General features: G+C 37.7%; 1 protein-coding gene across 2 annotated transcripts in view; it reads right to left on the reverse strand.

The window, feature by feature from the left end:
* The window catches only part of DOCK4 (dedicator of cytokinesis 4), a 473,748-nt gene that overhangs the window by 252,548 nt on the left and 203,443 nt on the right, over positions 1–17,757 (reverse strand). For both annotated transcript variants that reach the window (XM_023228190.3, XM_023228191.2), the window contains exons 4-7: positions 15,727–15,782; positions 11,361–11,457; positions 6,243–6,391; positions 1,512–1,596 (exon numbers count right to left, since the gene is read on the reverse strand). In XM_023228190.3, coding sequence (XP_023083958.1) covers positions 1,512–1,596; positions 6,243–6,391; positions 11,361–11,457; positions 15,727–15,782 — 387 coding nt within the window. The remainder of the gene's footprint in view (positions 1–1,511; positions 1,597–6,242; positions 6,392–11,360; positions 11,458–15,726; positions 15,783–17,757) is intronic.

The raw sequence follows: 17,757 nt of genomic DNA on the forward strand, positions 1-17,757 counted from the left end.
ATATACAGTGCATTCCCTAAAGGAACTTAAAAATTAAGTGAGATATGTTCTTAAAAGTGAGAGCATATGATGTTCAATAAGTTAAATAAATGGACAAAAATAAAGATGCCACATCAGAGGATATGACTGACAAACTGTACAGATTATATTTGTTATGTAAGCTAAGAGGCAGTGATGACTTTAATGTGGAATGCTCTTATTTTTCCTTCTTCGCCTGCCACTAACTGACCTCTAACTATGTTCTCACTACATGCCAGATACTCTGTTTAGCACTGATGTCATGAAGGCAAGCAGCACACAACACGACTCTGAAGAAATTCAATATACCATAAAGAATATCCTCTAAAAAATGGAATTGATTCCAAATGACACAATGAAGTGCAGATAATCTGAATATCAACTTGATGATCACGGAAAAATCTGAAAGCAATATTAAGAACTGCCTTCTTAAATCAGACACATCCCCAGTGGACTTACTGAAATTTTCCTGCACGTTTTTCAGATATGGATAATCTTCAGGTTAAGAATATCTCATTATTATCAGAAAAATAAGCTTGGAAAGATATGCCAAAAGAGGCAGGATCATCCAAAAAGGAGTCTACTATTTCCGATAGGCAGTCCTTCTTGGAACTTTATGGTAAGAAGCAGCAGTAATGAGATCAAAGTACAATTATGCTTAGGGTGATGGTCTTTGAAAGCCCATCCCAACCACCTCTTCTTTGATTTTGGATTTTCAGAACTTAGCTAATATCAAGATATTAGGTACATTTCATATAATTATTTAAGAATACAAGGCTAAACAGACGCAGATTGGACCAGATTTGGGGAACCTGGATGCCAAGCAAAAAAACAAGACTTTAACTTACCATGTAACTAGAAAAAAAACTCAAGTCATAAGTGAGACCATGATGGGCAATATGATCAAATATTTTAGGATGAGTCACAGGCTTCAGTACTTAGGAATGGATTGGAGTCTGGGAAGGGTGGGTGTAAAGTCCAGCAGTTGAAGACTAAGGAGGAGACTGTTTCAGTAGGTGGTGTATATAGTGCTATTATGTACATACATACACACACACACATACACACACACACACAATATATAGAGAGAGCTAATGGGGGCAGGAGGAGGGTTAACATGCTGCTGAGCTACGACTAGACACCATTAGTCACAATGGTCCTCAAACACAACAGATAACTATGCGTGACTTGTAAACATTTCACTAGACTAGGCAAAAAGTAGAAAGATTTACAAAAGAACTGAAAACGTCTTTGTATCGACTTCCTGGTGCCTGGGCATTGAGGGCCCACTGGAGAGTACCACGTTATTCTTAGACAGGTAAAGTGTCTCAGTACTGTACTGAGGACATGGTCACCTCAGCTCTCAAGTCTTTTTACTCTCTCTAAATTAATCCTGGAACATCCTGTTCTTACAAAATCAAGCAAGTATGAGGAGTGTCATGGAAACCAGAAAATTAGCAGGGAGGCTGGGAGCCAAGATTTCCTGTACATACCAATCGGTAGAGCTCAGTAATGCTGATGTCTTCTGGATCCACCATTGCATACTCTTTCCTAGGCACCAAGTCCAGTCCCAGTTGTCTAGAAAACAAATTGCAAAAGTTTGGGGGAAAAGTTATCTCCATGAAAATACGTTAAAAAACAATTGTTTTTTACTACATCACTTGGAAATTAGGTATATCACCCACCATGCTTCTCTCACCCATAGTTTTTACCTTGTGTGACTTGTTACCACAGTTGGGGTAGACAACATAACTTGGCTGGACACTGGGCAAAACTTGAAACACAGAAGGTGAGAAAGACAAGCAAATCCAGGAGGGATGGGTTGGCACTCTCAGTGGAGTGCTCCTGCCACTGGGGGCCTCAGCACCATATGGTGTGAGGCCTCAGCACCCTTCAAATTATCACAAGAGAAGGCCTTCCACACTGGAGTGAATGGAAACTAGAGCTAGACGTCATGTGGTTCTAGAAATTGGAGTTGAGGGGAGGGAAATTTGGCCTTTAGAATTTTACCTAGCACCAGTATACCTAGCTGTGCCCAGAGGCAACACATTTCTTATATGAATCTCTGGCAACTTGTGCATGGTCCTTATTTATAGCAAATTCTGAGGTCAGTCATTAGGAAAAACTCAGTAAAGGCAGGAAATGGAAATGGGGAATGAGTTGTGGGCCTGGGCTGGCAGAAGAGTTTAACCCTTTATGTCAGATTTCATTGTGGCTGACATGTGGCTTGCTGTGCTGAGAAGTATTCTAAGGTTATATCCAGCCTTAGAGGTACCGAGTGTGGCAATTGACTTGTGATGTCTTCCCATCAACAGAGGAACATGAGTCTAATTCTATTCTGGTTAGCTTCCCTTTAGTGACCTTCCTAGCATAATCCCCTCCAGGGCACCCACATTACAATGCTGACACCAATGCCACACAGTTCTGTTCATCTCCTTAACCCTCCATAATCATCTCAAAGGCTACACAATGCCTGTGTAATGCCCTATTGATCAAGGCCAAGATACCCTCTTCTCTAGCAGAGCCCCTCAACCACCACATCCAAGACCGCATGCTCAGTTCTCTGAGGATCACTTGTTCTGAATCCCTTTCACATCACCACTCTTTCTAACACGGAAGCCTTCTGGCATCACACTTCCAATTATAGAACCACAGCTTGCTTACTTTCGTATTTAAAAAAACCTGAAATTCTTCCATGCCCTCCCCAAAAATCTCATTAAGGTTTCATAAGTAAAATTTATTAATTCAGCACCTACTTCAAGCCAGGCACTGCCCCAGCTACCCTGAGGGCTATTTGTTCTTAAGAAGATTAGAAAGTTGTCACCTCCTTGACAGTAGGAGCTGTCTTTCAGATACTAAAACAGTTTCTCAATTTTCCTAAATGATGTTTCTCTTTGGGAAACCTAGAGAAAAATTCACACACCCATTATTTAATGTTAGTTGAATTTTTAACTCACAACAAGCACTGTGATTTGTTTTCAAAATGTCCATGTTCCCCCTTGCTGTATCTCACCAGGGATTCTGATAGGGTCTATTCTCCATTCTCCATTCCCTTCTGAAAGAGAACCACTGTACTACAGTGTAAGTTATCATCTGACACTGGGTCAATATTGCTGATGAAGATCATTTAGCAAAGGAGAGAGGGCATATAACCATGTGTGATACCTGTCTTACTCATAGCTCCTTCTATCAGAAGCTGCTCCACCCACATTCTCTGCTGAGAGTGGTGGTGGTAGACAAGGTAGTCATTTGACCATCTCCCCTTCCTAAGCCGCACCTGATTGGACCATGGATAAGCACCTGACCTAAGGACAAATAACCCAAAGACTGGCCAGCAGCTTACGAGAGGCTGGTATAAAATGCTCAGCCCAAACAGGAGTATTAGACACTGGCTATCAATAAGATTCCCTCTTTGAGAATTTGAACTTGGAAATTCAGACATCAGTCACATGCAGGAGGAAGATAAGATACGTGAACATAGGTGACCTACATGGCTTCAGAATGAGTGCAGAAATTCTGCAGCCTCAGAAACCTGTAATCTACAAGTATTTTTCTCCCATAGTCTTGATTGTTCGGCTTCTGTTGGCTTCCTGGCGTCCTGGTTATGAAGAATCTTATTTGTTTCTATTTGATTTTGTTAATTCCTAGGTATATCCTCCCATGGTTTGAGGTTTCCTAGCCTACAGAGTAAAATCAAAGAAGTGTTTTACAAAGAATAAGGAGAAATGAGGCAAGCAGGGGAGAGAGAAGATGAGAGGAGATCACACAGGGAGAGCATCATGTTTTATATCAACTCAGTCACTACTCTGTGACATCAAGAAGAAAGGATTAACTGATTGCCTCCTCCCACATAATCTTAGCAGAAAAGTCAAAGAACATGGTGTTGTAGAATTCTATGGGCAACAGAAACATGTACCATTATTTTAGTGCTGTCTGAGGTTCCTAGGCAAGACCAATTCTTTTGCTGGCCCTGTTCGGAAATGAGATTAATGATCTCTTCTTCCTAAGTTTCCCACATCAAGAGGGCTTCTCTTCACTACTCTTCAATAGTCTGATATACAACGTGAGATGGAACACATTATTAATTGATGTTCATCCAGAGATTTATGTGCTGCTGGCTTATTTTGCAGGACAATTTCATCTAGTTTAATAGGCAAGAGATTATCTTAATTTGCTTTCCATGAGCACTATTCAATAAGAAAACAAATGTATACTTAAAGGAATAAGGTAAATTCATAATCTCTGTACTGTAAGTTATTTTAAAATAAACAGTCAAAGAATTTCAAAGAAAACAGAATCATAGCTCAGAAAATTCATGAAGTTGAAGATGATCTAAATAAATTATACTGCTCATTTTCATGCATCAATGTTTTACCGACTTATCATAAATTAGCCACAGAACTGCCCAAAGTACAAGCCAGAACTTACGTAAGTCAAAAACTGAATCATGATTCAGTCATAATTAATGTTTTTCCTCCCTTCCCCTTTTCATTCTGCCATCATTTTCTTTCATAAAACTGAAGAAGTATCATTTTCTTGCCTGATCTACATTCCTATGTTATTCTGGATAAGCTAACTTCCTCCAACTTTCTTCCTATTTACAAACTAGTCCTTGAAATAAGGACCAGCATAATGACTAAGACCCAAAATAATTCAGAGAATCCTCAAAGGTTTTTCAAAACAATAAAGAAATAAACATTAGGCAGCACAGGTCTCGCTCCAACGGACCCCTCCCACTCCCATTCCACCTCACATCACAATCATGGAGATTCGAGATAATCTCCTGTGAAATTCATTCCTATGGCAGGATGGGAAGTTCCCTGTAAATGGCTGGCAAGTCTAATCTGTTAGGAGGTGCTGTGTGTTTTAAATGTCATCCTGGAGCTGAAAGGGGCCTTGCGCCTTTTCTAGTTCAACTTCCTCCTTCAACAGATGAGGAACTGACATGAAGAGGGTTAAGGAGTTTGCTTCAGGTCCTAAGAAAGCAGAGCTCCCAGTCCTGTGTTCTTGCTGCCTCTCCACATTTGTACCTGTTTCATTTCTCACAGGAATGAATCTTCTAGAGATAAATCAATTGGGCTCTTCTATTCATTGTCTGTAAAAAGATGAATGGCACATCCTATTCAACAAAATACCAGAAGTCCTCTGAGTGAGATGGAGGTTTAAAAATCTGTTAGTAGGTCTGGGTATTCACATTCAGAGTGTGCAACATCTTGGGAAGAATCAAACCTGGCTTCTGACAAAGTGATTTCCTATGGTAATGGGAAGTGGCATTCTGCTTCAAATTGGTTTTTCCACATTCAGTAAGAGGCAAATTTACCCGTGGTTCACTTCCCCTCATTTTCTTCATTTCTGTCTGCTTTCCTTTTTCTTCTGTTGCCCTAAGATCCTTTGAAGGTCCAAATAGCAAATGTGGATTTGGAGAGAGGAAAAGAAGGGAGGATATGGCCATGTGGGTTATTAAGGAACCATGTCACCGCTTTAAACCTAAACCTCATGCAACCCTAGGATCTCAGTCAAAGGTGGCTTATTCTAATTTCTCACTTCTATGTTAATATTCGCATTTAGTACAATATCAGCCTTGGTCAGAGCTTTCAGTGATTAGATTTACCATTTCAGTACATGGCTGGTATTTTAAATTAGTCACTTAAGGTTTTGTTTAAAAATAAATCTTGGTCAAGAACAGCTTTTTGCTGAGTTCTCTCAAGCAGCTCCCCAAAGTAGCTAATATGTATGTACAGGACTAATCACAGCAACAATAAAAGGCCTCACCAGTTCACTTGTCGTAAGACTTTTCACAGAAGCTGTTAATATTAGTGTCTCCCTCCAGATTACACTGGTGACCTATTACTATGTTATGGAAGAGATATATTTTAAAAGCAAATCCACAGGCCAAACCTAAAGCCTATTTGAGAATAGGATCCATTTTAGCCAGAAGCCACATCTAATTCATTGCTGTGAACATTTCATTTTCCATGAGCATGTCTACACCATCAGGCCACATATGATACTACACAACAAATGACATTTCATTGCCCATACCAGCTTGAGAAGAAATGGTTCTTGGCTCTATCAATGACAGTTCGCACTAAGCCTCCAAAAACAAGAAACATGAAAAAGCCCATAGGATTGCTTCCAGTGACATTACCACGTTCTGGCTCAGGCCTATGTCACTTTCATTGTGTTCACCTACTAGAGGCCACCCTGTGATGCTCAGTACTCACTCATTGCCCCAGTCAAGGCGGGCAGTAATGTGGCGCTTCACGTCCTTCATCCGGTCGTGGGTGAGGTGGCCCACCAGCACCTGCCGCCGCAGGTCCAGGATTTCATTCATGATGTGCCACAGCCGGTGGAAGAGATCGCCTTCATTTCGCTAAGAAATACAAACACGTGGAGATTTGGCAGTCAGTCTCCATACTGAGTTGTGGGGTAACCAAAAAGGAAAGGGAAGGGGCCCCTTCCACTATGGGCTTGCCACTCTGGACAGATGTCTGTTAATAGACAAACTGTTCGCTCATTGTCCTCAAATAACACACTCGCTGCCTTCTCTATATACTTCATCTAAGTTTCACAACACTGCTCTCACGTCCAGAAATGCAACTTTACTTCTCAAGAGCTCCTTTTATTTATTTTTTAAACATTACTCAAATGCTACTATCCCAGAAGGTTTGGCTTGACTTCTACCTCCATCAGGAAATCTTCCCTGATCACTTTTGCTCACATTCTTTTCTCCCTTCTCTGAGCCATGGCTGCACTCAACTAAAGCTGATGAAATGGAAGACACTGTTTTCCAATTATATTTCTTGCACATTGGTTTCAATACTTTATTGGATCCCCTTTCAGAAGTTGGGCACACAAATTCATTCATTGATGGATATGCACTGCTATTATTGAGCCAGTATTTAGACTTTTAAAAAGGTAATGCTTTCTTTCTTACTTTTAAAACAATTGTGGAGATTCAAGATAATCTCCTGTGAAATTCATTTAAGCTCTGCGGTTTAGTGGAAAGCAGACAAGTTAAAATCCTGGTTTTGTCACTTACTAGTGTTATAGACTTTAAGTATCAATTCTGTCGTCTGTACATGGGCAGCACATTCTTTCTGCAAGGCTTTTTTACGGATTAGTGGTGGCAACTGTGCAGAGAGCACTACAGCACAGTGGCAGAGAACATCAACTTACTTAGAGCCAGACAACTTCAATCTGAATTTCAGTTTTGCCATTTACTGGCTGAAAAAGCTTTGACAATTCATTAACATCTTTGTGCTTGTTTTTTCATCTGTAAAACAGGTATTATGGTACCTACTTCCCAGGGTTGTTGTGAGGATTAATGAGTTATTAAAACTCTGAGAATGATGCCTGACCCAGAAAAAATATGTAAGTATGAGCTGTTACTAGTACTAGAGTACTATTATTGTTTTGGGCTTGGTCCAGAATGCGCCCTCTACAAATACTGTTTCTGTCCCAAAACCAAAATATATATCCATTACTCCAGAGACAATAGAGTAAATCTTTTTTTTTTTTTTTGGAAACGAAGTCTCGCTCTTGTCCCCCAGGCTGGAGTGCAGTGGTGTGATCTCGGCTCACTGCAACCTCCGCCTCCCAGATTCAAGCGATTCTCCTGCCTCAGCCTCCTGAGTAGCTGGGATTACAGGCACACGCAACCATGCCCAGCTAATGTTTGTATTTTTAGTAGACACGGGATTTCACCATGTTTGGCCAGGCTGGACAAACTCCTGACCTCGTGTTCTACCTGCCTCGGCCTCCCAAAGTGCTGGGATGACAGGCATGAGCCACCGTGCCCGGTCAGAGTAAATCTTATCTAAGTATTTACCCTTTGTCTTTCTTAACCAGTAGCTATGCTTTTACTTTCTTCAAAGATTATGAGTGGACTTCATGAGTAGTGATATGAAAGTACTGAGTTTATCATCCATCTAAAGTCTTCTACAGCTGTAAACTGCCAGAGATATCAAATTCTGGGTGATGGGTAAAGACATTCAGTCGTCACATATTTTTTATTTTAAAAAGTAGTGACGTGTTATTTGCTTTTTCAGTACTTGGTGTCTTGAGGAATGTTCATGTGATGTGCAGGTCAGACAAATTAGCCAGAGGAACCAAAAGCATTCTCCAGGATGCCATCCCTGGTCCTGCTCAATATAAATCATCTTGTTTCTCTCTCAACTCCGAAAGCACTCTATTGAGCCCATTCTTCTATTGCTTCTCACTCTTAACTCACGTTATACACTCCCATACAAGCCATTACAAGGCCACTGTAACACAATACTCTTGTAATTAACTGCTCAGTGTCCATGTCCTCCCTGTGGCTGTAAGTGCTCAATCACAATGGCCGTCTGCCTGTGTATCCCTAGCAGCTGGAGAATGCATGAATGAAGAGCTTGATTTAAACATGTTAATTTTTGAGGATCTCAAGAGGTAGGTTGTGTATAGGCGATACAAAATAATAAACAGTGAAGATCAAGAAACACTTGAGGAAGTCAGTGTAGGAAGGAAAAGTCCACCCAAGTCAATAAAATTATATAAGCAAGTTATTAAACCAGTCAAATCTCATATAGCAAAGAAGAGAGACAGCACCTTTCTGAACTGACTGTCACAGGGAGAAAATGACCTGCCTTCTCTTGGGAAAGGCATTCTGTAGTTGTTTGGTAGGATGGACTTGATTTTCTGTGATGTCATCTCTAGTATTAAGTTTAAAAGAACACTAAGATTAAAAGGTTGCAGGATCCCTTATAAAGCTGAAAATTGGTCAGCTCTCCATTGAGGGAAGAAAACCCAGGTGTGGCAAGAATGCTGACATACTGCAGGCCTGGCCAGCAAACTTGCCCTACTAGTGTAAGAAAAAGGTCTACAACTGAACATCTAGTCATAAAATCATGATTCTTTAAATATTGGATAATTATGAAGGCTATTCAGCTATATGAAAAATGCTTTTGATTTAGTGCTAAATGAAAACAGGTAGGGTACAATATTAAACCCCTAGAATAAAATAATATCAAGAGATTCTGGAAATATATAAAAAATATAGCAAAAAGTTAATTGAGAGTATTTAGTTTTAGAAAGGGATGAGCTTTTATTTGCCTTAAAATGAAAACAGTACAGGTTTTGGCAGCAACAGACTTAGATTTAGATTCAGGCTTCAGCATGAGACCCTAGGTCAATTATCATTGATAAGATTCAAGAATAAAAAGTGCCTGGCAGAGCCCCAGGAAAGAGAGATGTAAAATGTCCAGCTCAGGGCCCGCACAAAAGTACTCAGTAAAAGATGGCTGCTATATTTCTCCTAGAGTTTTTATGGTTACATTACTGATTATTAAGTGGTATTTTTAAAGACCATTATTTAGGTCCTTAGCAATGTTATTTAAAGAGCAACTAGCATGTTTCAAGCATTCACCATGTGCTTTTATGCTAAGCATTGTCATATAAATTGCTAACAATTTATAAAATATTACGGCCCTCATCAAACATCTTCCAGTAGAGAAGCTAGGTGCCTTAAAACTGTTGGCAAAGAGGATGGACAATAACCTAAACACACTTGAGCATGAGGAACTTGAACCAAAACATTTATGACAAAACACTGACGTTAGGAAAAGAGAAACCAAAGGTCTGACATGGCCAAGGTAGCTTCACTCCCGGTATCAAAAATCTAATACCTCTGAGTTAAACTTAGTATTTATTTCTAATGTAACTACCATTCCAGTGTCCAGGGAAACATTTAGGTAAGTATCTCTTTCCCAGTTACTCAGAACACTAGGAGGAGAGGAGGTTACTTGTAGAGTTTACAACATATAGATTTTCAAACCAACAAAGTCTGTCCCCAAAATAGATATTTGAAACCTCGAACACAGGTGAAAATAGCTAGATAAGGCAGAATCCAGAGGAAATTCAACTTTGGTCCCCACTAGTAGCTACATAAAAGGAAAAGTGCTTGTGTTCTAGTTCAGCTATTGACAACACTCACACTGTCATTATTTTTATAACTCAAGTCAGGTATTTAGAATGCAGTGGTTTGAGCATTTCAAATAGTTTCTTTTTCCATGTTAGTGCCAAGCACAATGTTAGTTTAAGTGAAATAATACTTGGATGTTGAATTCTTTCCAACATTAAAAAAAAAATAAAATTTAAAAAGGAGATCTGCATTTCTTTGCACTTCCCTAGCACAGAGCCCTCGAGTTTGGTTATCTTGACTTTGTATTTGCAAAACCTATGCTCTGCCAATTCATCTAAGGTTGTCTTATGGATTTTCATAGTGAGTATTAAAGCTACCAGCTCCAGGAGGGTTTAATCAGAGAAGTCCAACATCAAAGGGTTTTCACTAGTGACTTTGTAAGATTTTCTTGCCTCGATGAAATACTCTATTGTATTTTAGATGTAACAGACAATAAACACTATCATTCTGCCAGTGTCCCTCACTAATTTGGATTTTTTCTTTGACAGGCTGTTTTAAATCATTTTGTCAGGATAAGTACACGTTTGTATTTTGAATTCATCCCTTCAAATGATTAAACTATTCTACAAATTTCTTTAAAAATAAAAGAAGAAATAGCATGGGGTCTTCCCCAATATTTCACCACCCCCAGACTTCCACAGTTACACTGGGGTTCAGAGTGACAGCACCACACTCACACCAGAACCCCAGCTCAGCCACTTTCCCATTACTTGATCTAGGGTGACTACTTTACTTCACTCTCTGTGCCTCAATCTTCTCATCTATAAGCTGGATGTGATTATCATTATTATTTCTTTGAGTGGTAATAAGGATTAAAGGAAATACTGCATCAAAGAGTACTTACCATGGGATTTGCCATATAAGTTCCCAGTGTGATTACTTATAATAAGTAAATAAATATATACTACATATCTCCAAAACACAGACCCTTTTTCCCCTCAAGAAACATTGTTTTCTCTAGTATATTTAGAATATTCTCATTGATACTAGCTAAGAAGTCTGTCATTTACAGTATACTTGAATTACTTACAGAATTTGAATTTGATAAAATACCACTGCCATCAAAATTGTCTTGAATTTTATTTTTCCCTGAAAATTAAAAATATTCAGGAGGTTCAACAATAGTCCATGTAAACCATCCTATTTGGTTAGATGCCAGAAAAATAATCTTTTATATTCCTGTGGTATTGAAAAATAACTTACAAAACCCATGCTCAGTGGACACAGAGACTGCAACAAGACTGTCTTGTTAACATCTATATCCCCAAGGAGTCCTAGAGACTTGCAGAAGGTGCTATATTAGTTAATGCTTACTCATGTTCATGTATTTCTTAAAACAATTCTTTACCCGAAAAATCGTGTCATTAAAAAGCTACTTAACCACATAGAGTTGTTTCCACATGGTTCCCCAGTCTCTTAATGTTGATGTCATTTCTGTGATAACAGAGTCTTCAGTGGGAATAACCATTTCAAATTGTCTGTGAAATTAAAAAAGAAAAAGTATATATGTAAATACCATAGACAACAATTTTGTTTTAAATACTCTAAAAGATAACTAGGAAAGAAAGTTGCCTAGCTATTGTTCATTCTGCAGACAGTAACCAGGATCTGGTTGCAAGTTAATGTGAGGAATGCTACATGGGTTGCGGGAGGACAATACCAGAACGACCAGCCACTTCAACCAGATCAAGTTCGAGCAGCGTGGTGAAGAAGGAACAACGTCAGAAGAGTTCCACTCCAGTACCAGTTCACCGCTAGGCAGTAACTCATTTAACCTGAGGCCGAAAGCCTTCATCTGTAACATGAGGTCACTGGGCTACATAAACTCTGAGGTGACTTTTGCCTTCCAAGGACTATGACTACAGGACTCAAAGAGAGTAAAAGGAACATCATTTAATCATCAGGACATGATTGATGGCTGTGGGCATCCAAACTAACTCGGTGTTATAAGTAACTAGACACCAAGATACTAATTGAACACTCCCTTGATCTCAGTAACACTTCATTTTTATTATTTGCAAACTAGGACCATGAAAAATGATTAGTACTCTAAGTAATGTTATCATACAGCATAGAACCTAAAGGCTTATGACATCACCGATATTTGAATATTCGTTCCAAAACGTTCCTCTTTGTGATTAGAGTAACATAGTCTTCTCATTTCTTCATTTCTTCTCTAAAAGTCAGAAACTATCCTTGGAAACAATTTATATCAATATCTAGTTGGGTGTGTATGGTGGTCCTGAAGTTGAGAATATGCATGAGGAGATGCGGGAAATAAAAGAGAAGATTCTTTTTTTTTTTTTTTTTGAGATGGAGTCTCGCTCTGTCGCCCAGGCTGGAGTGCTGCGGTGCGATCTCAGCTCACTGCAAGCTCCACCTCCCGGGTTCATGTCATTCTCCTGCCTTGGCCTCTCGAGTAGCTGGGACTACAGGCACCTGCAACCATGCCTGGCTAATTTTTTGTATTTTTAGTAGAGATGGGGTTTCACCGTGATAGCCAGGATGGTCTCGATATCCTGACCTTGTGATCTGCCCGCTCAGCCTCCCCAAAGTGCTGGGATTACCAGCGTGAGCAACCATGCCTGGCTGAGAAGATTTAATTTGTCTTCTGTATCCTACCTTTGGCATATAATAATCTTCATCTCCAGTTTCCTTTTTCAAATTCTTTCTCTGTGTGTGTGTGTGTGTGTGTGTGTGTGTGTGTGTGTGCAGGTGAAAGTGGTTAAGCGGCTATTACTACCACTGCTTCCCAAAAAGAGCAACTGATATACTGATTGAGACTATTTTCTTTATTTCAGTATGTTTTTTTCAAGAAAATATCTAATAGAGAGAAAGTAATGACATATTAGACACAGAACTATGTTGTCTAATGATCAAGGGGAAATTACTTCTTAGCATGAGGCTAACAACTGTTCTGTGATTCCTTTTTCATGTTATGTCCAAAGTGTGTATAATTGTCTTTTGTAAAATCTTCTTGTCAGACATATGGAAACTAAAATCTTGCCTTGATTCTTTTCCCAACGGAGTTTCATCTCCTCATTTCACAGTGCTGCTAAAATACTTGCCCTATGAATATTTTCCTTCTTTCTAGAGCTTAAACACAGCTGAAAATGTAAAACTGGGACTTTAAACTAGAAATAAAAGTAAACAGTAATATATAAACTGTGACAGATACAGAACCTTTTATTAAGTCTGCATATGACATTTTTAAATGGTAGTACATTTGTTTTGCTTTTGAAGCAGCTGTTGCAATTTAAATGATGAATCTTTGGAGATGGAGATTATAAAATGATCCTATACAAGGTCAAGGAGGAAACACTGAATTTCAGGAAAACTTGACATCCTACTTAACATTCAAAAAGTGACATGACCTCAGTAGGAATTAAACAACACAGAAGTGGCCTCCCTGTCCGTAAACTATAATTTAATTGACCTCCATCAGTCCTACATTGATCTGAAGACACAAGAAAGAACATACATACAATTCAGTCTGTGAGAAGTTGTTGCCATTTTAGGCAAGGTGACTGTTTTCTATTAATTACTCCAAAACCAAAATCAGTGTTCAAATAGTCTGTCTAACTAGTTACCTCTGAAATTATATTTTGTTCAGTTATTCTGGGATGGACTTTTCCATCATTTCATCCTAGTGGGCCGTAAATCTACTTAAAATAAGACAGGTAATATCAAAACCCCAAAGATGTTCCTCTCTGGGAAAGCAGTCAGTCATCTGGCAACACATGCCCTCAGATGTTTTCAGGCCATAGTTTTTCTTCCAGTAACAGCCCAAGACCTAGGTCTGAGTCAATTCCAATAATTCTTTTTTAGAAACTAATGTTGGGCTTCTCTGCTCTTCCGCTGCACAATGTCCATGATACCTGGTGTCAGGTGGAGACCCCATAAGAAAGTCTTAAACTTACACAACCCAATTTTTAGGTACCTTTACCCACATTTAAGCTTCCTGGGGCTCATGGAAGGGGATCAGATATACACCAGTTATTGACCAGGATTTTAAAAAAGGAGGTACTTATTTAAAAATCACATCCTACCCCAACTCACTTTGAGGGATAGACTTTGATAATCAAAGTGGAAAGATGCTTGACATCATCTTTGCTAGCATAGCATTCTCTCTTTTCTCTTCCTTGGTCAGAGCATATGATGCCCTTTGCACTGCAGAGTTGAGGGAGGTCAGGGTTGGGCTTGGGACAAACGCAGCAAAGAGGACTGGTTGCACAGGCTTGCTCAAACGGACACTTTAAGGAACAGGGGTAGCCCATGGCATTTTCACTTTGCCAAGCCCAGATCACTAGCACAGAAGGATCAGAACAAAGAGTAAGCATATGGCTGGAGTGTATTCTGAAGTATCCTCTGGTTTACTGGAGGAGAGCTGAATGGTGTCACATCTAGCCTGGTAGGAAAGTTTCAAAAGGACCAACAACTCGGCTTGATGCTTCTGGTGCATTATAGCTGCACACTTCTGAAGGACACACATTTCTTAAAAGATCAGTAGTAGTAGTGGTAATTATTAGAATTAGAATTATGCTTTTAATCTATTATTCAATAATAATTATTCAATAATAGATTATTGAATAATTCAATTATTATTCAATAATAGATTGTTGAATAATAATAATAGATTATTGAATAATAATAATAATAGATTATTGAATAATAATATAATATAATAATAGATTATTGAATAATAATTGAATAATAAAGCAGCTCACACACATAAGACATGCAGAGTAATGGTCTCTGAGATTCTTTAAGTTTTATCCATGTAGGGAACTCTCAAAGTATTTATACCATAGACTCGTAGCCACTGCAGAGGCTGTTTCACTGAACTGAAATTTAATACCATACTTTTATTGGGGGGGAAATTAAGAATAATCTATTTGAATAGCCTCTTTGGAATTTCTGTCTTGAAACTCGAGTTGGAAAATATCATTACTATGCTTTAAGAATTCAAATAACAAATTGCTATTTATCACTATTTGAGAAAAAATATAATTTCTATGGCTGAATCTGTATTCTGTTGGCATAGGATGAAAATTATGCAATGACCATGTGAACAGCCCTTGTGACACTGACACCAAATGTTTGTGTCTAAATCCATGGCCCCTTATAATGAATGATCTCTTCTGTTTTACTCTGCTATATCTTGTAGGAATTATGTTAAAGTGACTGCCACTTCACATCCTTTTAGAAATAGACTAGATATTTTTTTAATGTATTAGAAATACTAGGTAATCAATGAGCTCAAAATATCATATAAATGACATTCTCTAAAACAGAATAATGGCTTTGTGAAGTGGTCACACAAGAATATGTTATTATGCCAATTTAGAGAAAGACACACTATGCATCTTATAATCAGTGGTGAACCTAGGAAATTTCTGGGGTTTGAGATAATATGATAGCATTTAATGGGTCTGACTGACATGCTTCCCTAAGTAGCAAGAAACCAAAAAGAACTAACTCCTTCTGCTCAAGCGTAGGCTGATTCCCTGATTTGTGGACACTGAGAGACCTCCAGTCCCTCAGATCCTGTTGTCCAGCATGCACAGATGGGGTTCTTTAATTTTCTCCACCAACGGTCTTAATGCAACGTATCTTTAACAAAGAATACAGACAATGGTATGATCTTCTACAGTTCATTTTTCAAGACAATTACTATGCCTTTCAAATTCCAAAAGAAGCAAAGGTTCTGTGAAAATCCTCCAACTACTAATAAAACTCATTCTTACCCTTTGTTCTTCACACAGGCATTTTTCAAGTGAACGTAGCTGGAAGGAAATATACCCTGGAAAAGAAAACGTGAAGGTTACGATGCCGGCTGTTAAGGCAGGGTTGGTTTCACAAGTCATTTGTATAAGACACAGCCATACAACCATGACAATATCAGGAATAGGGAATAGCAACATCTCTACCACATTCTCTTGGATGAAATCTGCTGTGGCTTAAGATCCATCCTTTCATTTTCTACCATTAACTACTTTACAAATTTGGAGACATTCTAAACAAATATAATCAAAAAAATTTAATCTTGCTCAGAAAATATATTGTTTATTAAACAGAAAATAAGGAAATTTCATGAATTCTACATAAAAATCATATACTAAGAGTTTTAAAAATATGTATTGCATAGTTTTGAAAGGTTCTTTGTTTTGGTGGTAGTTCTTTTTTTATCCCCAAAACACTCATATTTCTCTTGAAAATATACATACAAAAAATATCATTGTGAATCTAGAGATAATACGTATATTCTGTGTTATGGAAGATTTTTGATGACAACTCAGCAGCAGTTAATCAGCATACTGCCATTCTGATGGAACAGAAACCAAACAAAAGAAGCCATGTTAGTTAGCTTGAAGCTTTTTATTGCAGGGAAATGATAGGGCAAAGAAATTGTTTCTTTGTTCTAAATGGGAAATTGAAAGAAACAACAACAAAAAAATGAGCATCAATTTGATTGTTCATTAAACAGCAATTATCCTCTGAAGAATTTCTGATGCATAATTAAATGACAAACTCAATTAAATATTTAAGAAAATAAATGTCATTTGAATATATACATATCACCATTGTGGATCCAAGTATAAAATAAAATTTAATAAGCAAAATTCTTTCCATTCAATAGTGGTAAAAAAATACATATGCAGATTTTTAAAACTCACTTGTTTTTTTCAATATGGTGGGATCAACAAATAGAGTAACTCTAATCAGGAAAAGTCAGACATGAGGTTTATTAGAAGTAACAGAAATAACACAGAAATCATACTAAGTTTCCTTCTCAAACATGGTCTAAATGAATTCATTAAATACTGAAGCTATATTTGCATGTGTCTCATAGATATATAAAAACAATGTTAAATGAGGACTAAAGTATTTAAAAAATTAAATTTGTATACTCTTTTGTACCTTACGGTTCCCCTTTAGGATGACCTAAAATATGTGAAGTAATTAAACACAGTTGAATGACCCAGAAAATGGCATATTTAAGGAAAAAGGCAAAAGTGTATTTTGAGAATGAAAATACAATTTCTTATCTACAATCCTGAAGCTAGAATTAAACCAAAAAAAAAAAAAAAATGACATATGTGAAAATACTAGAGAATGTAGGAAAAAGAGGTGAAGACTGAAGAGATTAGAGTAAGGTAGAAAAACACAGATATTAGTAAGGATTAGTGTCAAAATCGCAAACTATACAAATAAAAGATAAAACAAAAATGACATTACTTCTTGTTATAATTCCTGAGGATTTATAGAAATGTATCAAGGATAATGAATCTTAATTTCTGCCTGAAATGGTAAGAAAGATGGGTTTTTTAATAATATTGTTTTCCTGGCTTCAGCCCACCAAACCCAAAGGGACTCTTAACATGCCGCTAAGTATACTTCTTTCTCCAAATCAATATTTTGCAAATGATATTGTAGAAAACATAAAGGTTAAATACTGCTATTTAATATTTCGTTTGGAATATATATTTCCCCTGCCTGAATTTTAATTTAGCTCTCTGAGAAACTACTACTTCAAAAAGATTTTGTTTATATATAATGAGCTTATTAAGGTCTTCTCAGTACAATTTTCAAGAGCTAAATAGGATTATCATTTGAGTAGCATATCTTAACTATAATCCAAGTTCAAAAGAATTTCCAAAATTATCAAAATCTGCATTATCATTTGGCATTTCAACTGAGTCCCAACTGTAATTTCAATTGCATAAAGAAATAATTTAAATAACTATATTTCTTAATAAATTTCATAATTATAGTTA

This window comes from Piliocolobus tephrosceles, chromosome 8 (genome assembly GCF_002776525.5).
Source record: "Piliocolobus tephrosceles isolate RC106 chromosome 8, ASM277652v3, whole genome shotgun sequence".
Classification (NCBI taxonomy): domain Eukaryota; kingdom Metazoa; phylum Chordata; class Mammalia; order Primates; family Cercopithecidae; genus Piliocolobus; species Piliocolobus tephrosceles.